The 13,485-nt window shown below is 43.9% G+C and overlaps 1 gene segment (V, D, J or C); it reads right to left on the bottom strand.

Moving 5' to 3' along the window:
• Nucleotides 1-11,795: 11,795 nt before the first annotated feature.
• On the bottom strand, nt 11,796-12,299 carry LOC132381690 (T cell receptor alpha variable 20-like). The segment is given in 2 exon segments: nt 11,796-12,163; nt 12,254-12,299. Coding segments are annotated over 2 exon segments (414 nt in total).
• Between the last annotated feature and the right edge of the window lie 1,186 nt (nt 12,300-13,485).

Raw genomic sequence — 13,485 nt, 5'->3', positions numbered from 1 at the left:
CAGGGAATATGAAAAAATACAATAAGGTGTTTGCGACATCGTAAGTGGAAGTCTTATTAATGCCACATCGATGTAGATCATGAATGGCAGTTTTTTTTTTTACAAAATGGAGCAAAATTTATCGTTTAAGACCGCCCTTTTGTGTGATACAAGGGTAGTGCTCTGATTCATATTTTTACTGTTATGCTGCATTTACTTCAAGTTGACATTTCTATCATAGCAGCTTGTTTGGGATACTGTTGAAGATTAGGAATGATGTGGCATCTATTTAGTGGGAGGTTTTCTCGATGTGGGACAATTTGTTCGAAATGGATTACGAGCAGCGGTTGGAAGGTGGAGTGGGCGTTCACGCTGACAGGGGACAGCACGTGAATGACAGAGTAGTACAAGATGAGCTCCAACTTGCCAACATTGAAATGCAAAGAGACCTAGGAGTCCTAGTTCATCAGTCAACGAAGGTGAATGAGCAAGTGCAACAGGCAGTGAAGAGGGCAAATTGAATGTTGGCCTTTATTACAAGGGGAATTGAGTACAAGTGCAAGATGTCCTTTTGCATTTGTACAGGGCCCTGGTGAGACCACAGCTGGAACATTGTGGACAGTTTTGGTCTCCATGTTTAAGGAAGGACATTCTGGCAATTGAGGAAGTGCAGCGTAGATTCACTAGGTTGATTCTTGGGATGGCAGGGCTGTCTTAGGCAGAGAGACTGGAGAGATTGGGCTTGTACACGCTGTAATTGAGGGGACTGAGAGAGGATCTGATTGAAACGTTTAAGATAATTAAAGGATTTGATAGGATTGAGGCAGGAAAAATGTTCCAAATGTTGGGAGAGTCCAGTACCAGAGGGCATGGATTGAGAATAAGAGGTCTGTTATTTAAAACAGAGTTAAGGAAGAGCTTCTTCTCCCAGAGAGTTGTGGAGGTGTGGAATGCACTGCCTCGGAAGACGGTGGAGGCCAATTCTCTGGATGCTTTCAAGAAGGAGCTAGAGAGATATCTGATTGATAGGGGAATCAAGGGATATGGTGACAAGGCAGGGACTGGGTATTGATAGTGAATGTTCAGCCATGATCTCAGAATGGCGGTGCAGACTCGAGGGGCCGAATGTTCTACTTCTGCACCTATTGTCTTTTGTCCATTGTCATTTGACTGTGTAATTAGAATGGACCTTATTCTTTTTTGTTATTCTTTACATACTAATACTTTAGTAAAGTTTCATAAGTATCATTCCTTTAATGGTATACTGTCTGTTACTTCGTTTTTGACTGCGTAACAAATTACACAACATTAATACAAGCTGTGTGTTTGCTGTGATAGAGCGCTTCAAACTCGCTCGTTTAGCCCGGTTTGAGGTGGTCTTCCATAGACTTACGTAGCCAAGAAAAATAATGCGTTTTACTGTGGGTCATCATCCCCTATCAATTTCGTTTGATGCTGTGTGATTGCCCTTAGCCTTCATCCAGTGGGCTGTGTGTTCAAGTCTGTGTAGAAGTATTGTCTGATAAACTGGATGACGGGATGTCGTTATGGATACCTCAGGGTTTGAGCAGTGGTGCGAATCGACGGGGTCACTGGTAATGAATGCCTGTGTATGGAGTGTATTCGTATTAGATTTCCTGACGAATTGCTAATCGGAGCTGAAGGTACTGATAAAGTCGTTGGAACAGTTAGGACTACGGCACAGCCGTTTTAATAATTGGCGGGCAAATATTTTGTTTTGGTTCTTAGAAGTGCTGACGTTTTGGCTGTTGAAAATATGTTACTATAGGGGACCCGGTAAAACGGAGTGGGGGGTGGTTGAAGCGTGGGCTGTCGATACTTTTAGAGAAGAGAACTGTGTAGAAGGGCGGGCAGAACCGCATACCAAGTCTGCCTTAGATTGCGGCGGAGACTTCAAGACAGGTTCTCCTTTCTGTGGTGCGAAATAAAGGAGTTGTCTGATTTGAAATGTCTAACGGGTGTCCCACTCCACAGGGGTGGGGGAGAAGTATGCGAAATGGACGGAGTCGTGCTCTCTGATGTCAGATGAGCGGCAGTGTTCTGATGACGTGAAGGGGTAGCGATTGATAGCACGTTTTAGAGGTGTTGCTGCTGATGTAGTGAGAGTCATGAAGACAAAGAACCTCATTGCTAAGACTATGGCCTACATGCAAACGCGAGAAAACTTTTGAGCGCGACAGAAACCCAATACAGCTCATGACGTAGCTTAATAGATGTTTCAGGCGATCTGCCCACATGGCTCGGCGAGAGAAGCAGCTAAATTGGTTGTGCAATAGAGAAGCCATTCGAACGGCTGAAGTGACTCACTGAAGAATGGACCAACTGGCTAAGTGCATCCAATCGGGGGTCCTGATAGCTTGGGGTAATCGAATGTCTCTTAACACGTGAACTCTCTCTCGCTGGTCGAGCTGATTAGAGTCATAATTGAGGACGAAAATGTGATGGAGGTGCGGGGAGCCACAATCTGCAGATTGCAAACCATGGTTGTGGTCCCCTTAGCTGAAGTGACAATTAATAAACAATCCGGGGAGTGGGAAAGGAGCTCCTGCCAGAGTGTAGGATTGGGATATCCCGGTGGATATCAGCGAGTGCGCTCACACACAGAAGCCCACAGCAGCACTCACCACGCCCCCTCCATCGTACTATAGAAGTGATAGGGAGGTGAATCCCGTAAAGGGTCGGAATACGCAGAGGACTGCAATACGCCGGCCGGTATTATCTGTTATAACTGTGTGAAGAGAAACACTTCAAGCCGGTGTGTAAACAATGGGAAACGACACGGAGTGTGAGCCCCCAGTTACCTAAACGCAGAGACCCAGTGAAGAAACGGTCTGGCATGTCAAGTGGATAATATTCTTAGCAACATATCAAGGATAATCCTAAAACAAAAACTATATTCCTGAAGTATTAGTAGGGCCAGGAACCAGTGTTTTGCTACGGATTAAGGGTAATTGTGCTGTAGCCATACTTGACAGCCACTCAGGTTCTCTGCTCTACAGTCCGTTATACAGCCAGTATTTGACGCATTTGCTCTTAACTCCATTCAGCGTACTCGTGATCTGGTTTCTTAGTACGGATGACTATACTACGATGGATACGTGTCACTGAATCTGGACTTTAACGAGGCAGATGTGGCAGCAGCAGAGGCCCATGATGAGTGAGGGTTTGTTCGGACCTGGTCGAGAGCCACGAAGCCTCAATTCTAATTGGAATCAGTAACCCAATTGTGAGGATGCTGCTGGGAGTCTGCAATGAACCTGAAACTTTCTGAAAACAGTCTACTTTCTCGCTGTGTTCTGAACAGGTTTCAAAGAATTGCGTGGCGGCACAGCGCTGGACAATGAGCAGAAAAGAGGAATTGTGTGATTGAACCAGTGACAACCAGTCGGGATATAACTTGGGAAGTACTGAGAATGATAGAGAACACTAACCTTCCGGAATGTCGAGGCCCTCCCTGTTCATGGATGCTCCAGACTGCCACTAACATGAGTCAGGCTAACTTAATTAGTTACAGCTGAGGAGGAACTGCAGAAGCCCCTAACTGTACCGGTGATTATGATAGAGGTACGTGTCAGGAAAACTTAGGAGCGGGAAGTCAACCGCAGTCGGGGTACATGGATGTACCAATGGTGCATCTATTCTCGTTGACGGCGATGCCTATTGTCCATGTGAAACGATCTCCGAAAAGTGGAAATGTGACTGCCTTGTCAATCAGCTTTGAGGACCACCCGTTCCTGGAGATTAGAGGAGGGAACTGATAGAGAATATGTTGAAACTGGAAGATGTCTTTTCTAGCGTCGAGATTGATGTGGGCTGTTCCAAGAGCAGAGGCCACAGCATCCGAGCAGCAGTGGAAACCCCTATCAGAGAAAGGACGCGGCACCTGTCATATGCAGATTTCTGGAAGCTGATGAATCTGGGATAATCACTGACTCCAGATGTCCCCAAGCCTGGTCAGGAAGACGTCTAGGAAGGTGTGGATGTGTGTGAACTACAGGAGTCTGAAGAGGCGTAACGACCCCGACCATTGTACGGATCGAAGAAGCGCCGTCCTTTCTGAGTGGTGCGAGGTGTTTCAGTGTGCGAGACTTGAGGCGTGGCTATTAGCAGGGGTTTCTCCAATTCGAAAGCATGCCGCGTTGAGTATCGGAACCCCTGCGAACATACACCGTATTATGGAGAAAAAGCTGTGGGATATGACCTTATCCGAGGTATTAGTGTATCTCGAATTTCTCATAGCGTTTCCATCCAGCTTGGCGGAACGTGAAAGTGACTATGCTGTATGTATTGCATACTGATGCCAACAGAGAGATCTTAGGTGCTGTCCTGTATCAGGATCACAGTATAGAGTTCAGACCTGTTGTATTTTCAGCAGGACACATGCACACCTGAACAAGTTGTAATTCCTGGTATTCAAATGGACGCGATTGATGTTGTGACTAACTCTATCGTGCTGAGTGTGAGGCGAGGACGCACGAAAATCCCCTAACTAATATATAGAACTCGGTTAAAATGGATAGTATAGGCCATAGGAGATTAACAGCGTTATCTGCCTGTGATTTCAGACTGAAGTACTGGCCAGAAAGTAGCGACATTGATGCTCATGCTTTGTTCCAACGTGCTTAAAAATGGCTGGACAGGGACAAAGAGTCAGAAAAAGTTCCTGCTCCTGGGTCTGAAAACTGAGTTATTAATAACAGTAATGAGAACATGACTATTTCAGGTGGGAGAGAGTGTAATGACCTGGGTTATACGCTTACTGTTATGGTGTAGGTGTTTCATTTTGGAAGTTATGTATGAGCAGCTTGTTTGGGTTCCTGTTTCAGATAATGGATGAAGTGGATTCTGTGCTATCCGATAAGGGGGAGGAGTTCTTGGTGATGGACAATAAGGATGGTGTTATTATTGCCTGTTTGCGGCTTGAGATGAAGCGAGAAGACGCTGGAGATTGTATGCCGGTCGGAGCATACAATCCGGGCCTATGCCTATTTGTTCGAGATGGATTGCGAGAGCGTTCAGAAAGTAGTGTGGGGGTTACACACTAAAGAAGTTCCAGCTCCTGAGTTTAGAGAAGATCAAGATGAACTTAAACTTGTGCATGTTTAGTTGCTTAATTAGAATGGACCCTTTCCAATTTTTTTTTTTTTGCTCTTCTTTACAAACCCCTTACTTATGCAGACATTCATATATACCATTCCTTTATTGGTATGCAGTGTGCTTTCTGCTACATGATTTTAACTATTTGTAACAGATCAACAAATTACACTACATCCACACAAAGGGGTGAGAGAGAGCCTCAATCTCACTGGATTGTTTGGGCCAGTGGCTGTCCTCCCTAAACTTGCGCAGCGTTGTTCTGTGTCACTGCTCTGGTAAAATGGTGAAATACTGGAACCAGAATACTTATCAAGAGTTATAACGTTGCAGAATTAAAGTTGATAACGCATCCAGGTCTGCATAAAATTCTTAATTAAGTTCTGATTTGAAGCAGTGTGCTAAATTCAGAAATAATTCCTCCAACTTGATGTTCCATGGATGCTGGTTTTCATTCGAGTAAGGCGACTGACCGGTGGGTGAGCTCCTTTGCTTTTCTGGTAAAGCGCGCCCTCCAGTGGACCAATTCAGGTTGTTGACCAGATCGGCGATATCAATACGAGGGAATGGGTTGCGAGTCACGGAGATACACGGCGGAGAAGGACACAAGCATCTAGATATATTGCAATGAGTCGTCCTGCTGCCCAACTTCGTCATGCCATTGTACATAGTGGTTGTTGTCGATCTGGGGAAAATGGGAGAATGAACTCCTTTATCTAGTCCAGTTTTGATGTATCCAAATATCTCATGAGTGCCAGAACAGAAATGTCCCACTTCATTTCAGGTGGGGTTGTGGGCGACCGTGCAGAGTAAGATGAGGCTGTAGGCCCTCAACGTCTCTAAACCCTGTTGGATTAACTCTGCTGCTCTCTTCTCTTGTCCTGGAGACGAATGTCAATCTGAAAATGAGTTTCGATAAGGGTTTCCAGACCATCTGCGAGCTCTATACGGCAATTGATCTTTAATTTCGGTTGATATCGTGCAGACGGATACGGCTATAATGGCCTCAGCGTTCCAACCACATCTATCTGTGGGGATCAGAATTAGATTGCGATGAGTACTCGTACCACGCGAAGTTAGGAGAGTCAGTAGGTTGTCAATAGTTCCCGGGCCATGTGGTCCAAAACCTCCTTGATTATCCATGGTTAATAGCGGCACCTTTGCTGACGTTGGAGTGTTTGTATCCAAGAGCGCCATGAGAGAGCAAGAGATTTGTCAGAGAAGTGAGACATGATCTGCGACACTTTGCAGAGGTTGAAGGAAACGTGATTAGTTTCAGTTCTAAATCCAGTAAGTGCTGTAAGAAGTGGTCTACGTGCCCTTGGGTTGAATTAATTGTTTCGAGTGCCGTCAGGTTCGGGCACTTAATAGTAAGCATGGAGAACTGATTGAATACAAATGGACAGCATACGAGGAGGTCTGCATACTATAACTTCGTGGATAGTCAACACTGATCGAAAGTGAGCAAACTCTGCTGGCTCCATGAATACGTCAGTCTGGCTGTAACAAATGTGTCCGCATTGCTCGACTGAGCCGGGGTCGGTATGCTGAAGTTCCAGATTTTAAACAGCAGCCCACCAGTGGAGGTTTTGACCAGGTTGATCCAAGTGAAGTGGACTCCAGATTTGAGGTTGGAACTGAAGAAACAACCTTCACTTGTGCACTATTACATGGAGAAGACTGAATAGTACTCAAGCGTCCCTGAAGTACTGAGTGGTCCGAAGCATGTCCAAGAGTGAGCAAAGCCGAACGAACCAAAGGGAATTACAAAATTCGAACAAAATTTGGCACAGGTGCACATCTAAATGAAACCACCACAAGTGAAATTAATCACCAAACAATCAGGAGTGTCGGCACCTGAATGGCGCTGGCGCCTTAGGTTGTCAGACTGATGTATCTCTCTAACTTTCACTTCATTCCCACTGTTACCTCCACAAAAGTATTCACAATAACCGACAAAGGCGATTTCGAACGATTCTGTCTTGAGGTAAAAATATATTTATTTTTAAGGAACAATATTTTCATTTTCCAGGAAATACTTTTTAACTCATAAAACCTGTTCATATCCCATGCCTTCTCAGCATGTTAAAAGTTAAACTCTGTCCCGAGCCTTGTAGGCTCACCAGGGCAGTGCTTATGCTGGTTTCAGTGGCTTGAAGCGACTGGAAGTACGAGACTCCCCCCCCCCCACCCCCGGGATAGGAGGCCAGTCTATCGCGAACATTGACAGTATGGTCCGAGTCAATCTTGACTCGGCCCAAGAAACCCCTCATAACACGTGTGTATACCAAATTTTGAACACTGAGCCTTATAAGTGTATGCATGTATGTATGCATATGTATGTGTGTGTATATATATATATATATATATATATCCTAAAATTAACAAATAGTCCGACATTTTTACACATTTTCTGTTACTTTAGGAAAAATCTTCAACTTCCGTCTAAAAAAAAAGGCAGTAATGTGACTTAATTGGTATCAAAACCAAAAACGCGTGAAATGTGACCCGAAGAGTATGTAAGGATTAAACGCAAGAAGTTGTTTTTTTTTGTAGAATCCTTCGGATTTCGCGGTAATGGGACGTTTCGCCTGAGCACGCGTTGACAAACAAACTGTGCCTTTTTGTCCAGATCTGGTTTTTCCCTCTAACAGTGCAGTCTCCATGTTACAGAGGTAGACAGCGAAGTCAGAAATATGACCAGTTGAAAAGTGTAATGAGATATCTATATATATATATATATATATTTATTTAATTAACCTCTTTCTATCCGTGGACGTTCCAGCGGCAGTTCGATTTTCTAGAGATAGATTTGCAGGAACATATTAGAGATTATTCATGGTGCGTGATATATAAAAATACATCTGCAGCATGATGATGATCTGTCCTTCAAGAATAAATAACTCTGCGGGGAGCATTATCATGTTATGTTTCAAAAACCTTCATGCAATAAAGGGGAAATGTATAAACAGCCATGTTTTCCCTTAAGAACCGGGGGCACCGGTTGGTGTATAACCAAATATTCCACAAGAAGCACGAAAAAAGGATAAAGCAGCTTATTTGTCTTCTGTCCCCATCGTAAGAGAGACAATTCAAAAAATGTTGCTTTACGAATGAGTGGCAGTGGCGAATGAGGTGAGTCACCTTTCAATCTGTGTCTCACCTGATGTGAAGCAATACTACAGGGCTGTCAGAAGGTCACTCAAACCTTCAGGCTCCAGTCTAAATGAAGTATTTATCACGGCCTATCTCCGATGCTTCCTCCTATCATACTACATTTTCATTGTCTTTCACACACATGCTTTCCCTACTTCTGTCCTCGTCGCTTTAAGTCTTTCCTTCATCCACCTACATCGTGTACGTGCCACTTTTCATTCTATTCAACACTCCAGCAACTCGCCAACTCTTCCGTATTTTTCTCATTCTCTAAATAGCTCTCTCTCCCTTATTCCAAACGGCTTTTCTACGGACCCAGTTTTAGTATTTCTCCCACTTTCTAAACCAAACACCTTCTTCTCATTCTGAACCGCTCCATCCATTACTGTCAGCTCTATTACCCGCCTTCCCTACTCTATTCTTCCTCGCTAGATCCTTCTCCATCCTCCCTCTGTTTCCATCTTCCACTCAATACTTCCACATCCCCTCTAACTTGCTGACCCCCTTGTAATCACTCTTTACACATCTTTTCTATCCTCTATACATCTCCTCTGTCCATCAACATCACCCTCTTTATTGTTTCCCTTTCTATTATTCAACTCTTGCCCTCTGCATGGTCTCTCTCTCTCTCTCTATTCTACCTTATCTCTGTCTCCATCTCACTCTGTGACGGCCCCTCCGCAACCAGTAACTCCCCTCATTTTATTACGTCTTTAGTTCACTTCCACAATATATTCCTCCTTTTTTAATTAACCTCGTTCGGTTGGTTCTTCTCTTCAAACTCTCTCACTCTGTCCTTCTAACTCTATCTGCTCCCACATTACGTGATGCTTAGACACGTGCTCTCCGTCATTCACAAAACTTTCATTTTCCACATTTTGTCATTAACTAAGCCATCGTAATATTTTATACTTAGTTGAATAAACACTCATTAATACTAGAACTTTCCACACATTGTTCATTGTCTGTTGGAAATATGTATATTGCTCAATCTTTGTTTTCTGTTAGTGTTTCCGTCGCCTGTCCTTACCACAGTAATGTCCGCAACCATATGCAGCTGCCTTCATCGTGACGGGTTATGAAGGTTTATTCGGCCTGGTTCGGAATGTGCGGGCATGTATCTTTGTCTGACAGTCGCCTTATACCGCTGCATACTCAAGGAATACATCGTAAATGTTCATAGGAGATTTCCTGCAATGTTTTCTGCCGAGATAGCATTTTGTGTACAGCAACTAATGCCCGGAAATGCTTTTTCATCTTCCTGTTTATATCTGGAGCAGAATTCAAACGCAATTTTTTATGCTGAGCAGCGTGAGGTTAATGTAGAAACGTTAACCTCGCTGTATTGCACTTCAGCATCTAGTGATTTTTCCACACTAAGTGTGCCCTGTAATGACGGCTGATTACATCACCTAGGCTGGTTTTTCCTCCGATTCTCCATCGTCATGCAAATGTCCCAGCTATATGGCACAACGATAGAAAGCCAAATGCGATTCAAAAGCACGCAGAAACATTTAAAAAGAACCAGCTTCCTGTCATGCTGCAAAGCAATCATAAAACTCAGGGCACAATCTGGAGACTGCTGCAGCCTTTTGTGATTCACATTAAGGAAGTGTTTTGCACTTTGCTCTCGATGCTAAGGAGGAAAATAATGCTCCTTATCTACATCGATAATTACAGTTATCTATTATTGTCTCCGCTTTTATAACAGTTCATTCAGAGTTTTATTTGCTTAAATGAACACTAAGCAGAATAGACTTTCATTGCAATTCAGTGTCACATTCTGGCTGGACGTATTTTGCCTGATACCCCATTCCCCCGTCTCACTCATACACGCTTCACTTTTGCTGATGTTCAGATCCAGATCAGATTCAGATTCAGTTTATTGTCATTTATAAACCAGAATATGCAATGCGGTTAAAAATGAGAAAACGTTCTCCAGAATGATATCACGAAAAATTACAAAATAGACCTTACAAGAAAAAAGCACAAACCGTTTGGTAATCCCTAATCCAGAGTCCAGAGAGGCTGTTGCGTATCGATATCGCGCTACCGTCTTAGCACGTTCCCCGGAAAGGAACTACAAACCCATCAGACAAAGCTAAAGCTGCAAGACCTACACAAAACCATATAGTTACATAGAGTTATAGTTTCAACAGTACAGACAAGACCATAATTGATAAAAGACTAACTGACAAAGACCACATAATTTTAACACATAGTTTCAACAGTGCAAAGCAAAAACGTAATCTGATAAAGAGCAGTCCATGGCACGGTTTAAAAGAAAGTTTCAAAGCCCGAGAGCCCATCATCTGATGCTGACGGTAGATGGAAGAAACACTCTTCCTGCCATGAACCTCCAGCGCCGCAGCTTGCCGAAACAGCAATTTGGGAGCTCCGATCACAGCCAACTCCGAGTCCGTCCGAAATATTCGAGCCTTCAACCAGTCCTCCGACACCGAGCACCGAGTACCATCTCTGACGACCGCTTCGACCCCGGCACCGTCCGCCAAGCAAATGGCAAAGCCGAGGATTCGGGGCCTTCCACCGGGAGATTTATTCCGATCGCACTGTGGCAGCGACAGAGAAAAAGGCATTTCAAAAGTTTCACCAGATGTTCCTCCGTGCATCCCACGTTCTCTCCATAAAACCAAGATTGTACACGGCCCCTACTTACAGATAACAGATTTTCATTCCTGGAGTGGCCACTGCGCCCTGCGTCGCTCCGCAATCTTGCAGTTGAGATGATTAGTCCAAGTGTCGCCAAATGTAGAGGACTATCTGACCTTTGCTGGCCTGTGTGTGTGTGTGTGTGTGTTGGGGATGGGGTGGTTCTTGTCTGTCTCCCTCAACTTACGATTTCGACAATCTTGTCAGTCACTGTATTGCTGTTGACAGCAGGGAAAAGGAGATATTTAGTCTCCGAAACTCTTTGTTTGTGAAGTTCCTGTTTGTACATCTAGATACGTCTCAATATTGTTTTCAAGTTCTGGTAACACTGTTTAAAGACACATGGTCGCTTCTCAGATGTGCGTCACTCTCCTTAATTGACGTCATCGAGTGGAGGCTCAGTACAATACTGGAAGGATAAACAAAGGAAACAGATAAAATTTGGCACCACGCAAACCCGAAAGCCAGATGACGTTCCAAAGTGAATGAGCTAAAATTGGCGGCATTCTTGCATTTGTTCGCTCCCCCTTTCTTCTCGCCGCTCTCTCTCTCCCTCGAACACTTTCTATCTCTCTGTCTCTCTGTCTCTCTGTCTCTCTCTCTCTCTCTCTCTCTCTCTCTCTCTCTCTCTCTCTCTCTCTCTCTCTCTCTCTCTCTCTCTCTCTCTCTCTCTCTCTCTCTCTCTCTCTCTCTGTCTCTCACTTTCATCACTCTATTTTGATCATTCCCTATATATGACTGTCTAGATCCGGCTTTCCTTCCCGACAAAATAGTGGGATAAAGGTTTATTATTCGCTTTCACACCGTTTATCTAAACAAGGGACCTTCACTGTTTCCTTTGCGTGTGTTTTCTGTTTCCCCATGAAGTGCGCCATCTATTGAGTATTCTGAACAGCACTTAGGCGTGGTTTTTGTTCGGATCCATCACCACCGTGTAACAGTGTGGGCTGCATGGCACAGAGATATACGGCGGTGTCCGTAACAAGACTTCCAGATATAATTAACTGAGCCGCCTGTCTGTCTTTCTGTAAAGTCCCGTTAAACCTCTGCGGCGTACCCGGAGACCGATTCATCCTTGTGTTAATTAGCTTCAGCAAGAATTGTAGACCTCCGCTTTGACGCTGAATGTTCCAGAAAATGTAACTATTGGCTATTGAGTAACTACAGTTCAGTGATACGGACTCTCCTTCTTCAATCGTTAATTCAGGAGGCACCTGTGTAACTGAATCTTCCGCAATTCTTCCTGCCATTAAAAAAAACACAAAAAAAAAGTGAATAGACCTTTGTTGAACTTAACCCCAATAACACGGAGAATTGTTTTACAGAAACGTACCTGGCAACATGGCCAATGTAATCATAAAGAAACAGTTAGCACGCATGGTGTCTCGCATGAAGCTGAATTACAGTCGATCAAGCAGTCTACCTTAAATGAGCTAGTAAGACTTGATTGATATTGACGTGTCGATCCAATATGCTACTCCTTCCGTTCCGTTAAAGCGTTGTGGGCGTGACCTGCTTGCACCAATCGGAATGTGTTTCGTTCTCTTACGTATGTATTTATTTCTCAATTTCTTCTGTTCTATTCACCCTTTTGATCTCTCTCTCTCTCTCTCTCTCTCTCTCTCTCTCTCTCTCTCTCTCTCTCTCTCTCTCTCTCTCTCTCTCTCTCTCTCTCTCTCTCTCGCCCCTCCCCTCTTTCATCAACTTTCTTCGCTCGTTTCCTATTCATGACTACCTAGATACGGCTGTGGCACCTGGAGCAAAATATCAAGGCAGTGGTTTGTTACTAGCTTTCATTCTTTTTAAAGCAGCAAGAGACTATAGCTGTTTCTTGTGCACGCGCATTCTTTTTTTTTCACGCTAAGAATGTCTTCACTTGAGTATTGACAACATCACTCATGAGAGGTTTTTGATCGGACTCGTCATCTCCGTGCAACACACTGATCTTCATGGAACAGAGATACATGGCAGCGTCCGAGGCAACAGCTGCCGAGATAGTTAAATAAGCCACCAGAGTGTCTTTCTTTAAGACACGCGTAAACCTAAACGGGATTTCTGGCGACTGATCCATCCAGGTGTTAATTAGCTTCAGCAAGAATTGTAGACCTCCATGTTGACGCTGAATACACAAAAAAATATAACAATTGGCTATTGAGTAACTGCAGTTCAGCATTACGGTTTGTCCTTCTTCAGTCGATAATTCAAGAGGCTCCTGTGTAACTGAATATTTTACACTACTTCCTGCAATAAAAAAAATGTGAACAGACCTGTGTGAAATTCAACCCAATTAAACCAACTGAAATGTTTCGCAGAATCTCACCTGGTAGCAAGGCCAGTAGAATCAGGACGAAGCAGATAGCACACATTGTGTCAATTACCCTGCTGAAATATATTTCTTCATGCAGTTCGCCTTCAATATGTTATTAACACTCTATCCATTCAGTGTGATCAACTGTGCGTTGATTTCCGCTCTGTGAAAGAAATGAGGGCTTTGCACTGCTGCACTAACCAGAATAAGTTTCCTTCCGTGTAAGTCATATTTATTTTTCGGTCTCTTTCCGTTCC

The sequence above is a fragment of the Hypanus sabinus genome, chromosome 26, assembly GCF_030144855.1.
Source record: "Hypanus sabinus isolate sHypSab1 chromosome 26, sHypSab1.hap1, whole genome shotgun sequence".
Taxonomy (NCBI): domain Eukaryota; kingdom Metazoa; phylum Chordata; class Chondrichthyes; order Myliobatiformes; family Dasyatidae; genus Hypanus; species Hypanus sabinus.
Note: the sequence above shows the minus strand (reverse complement) of the source record. Positions and strands in the feature narration are given on the sequence as shown.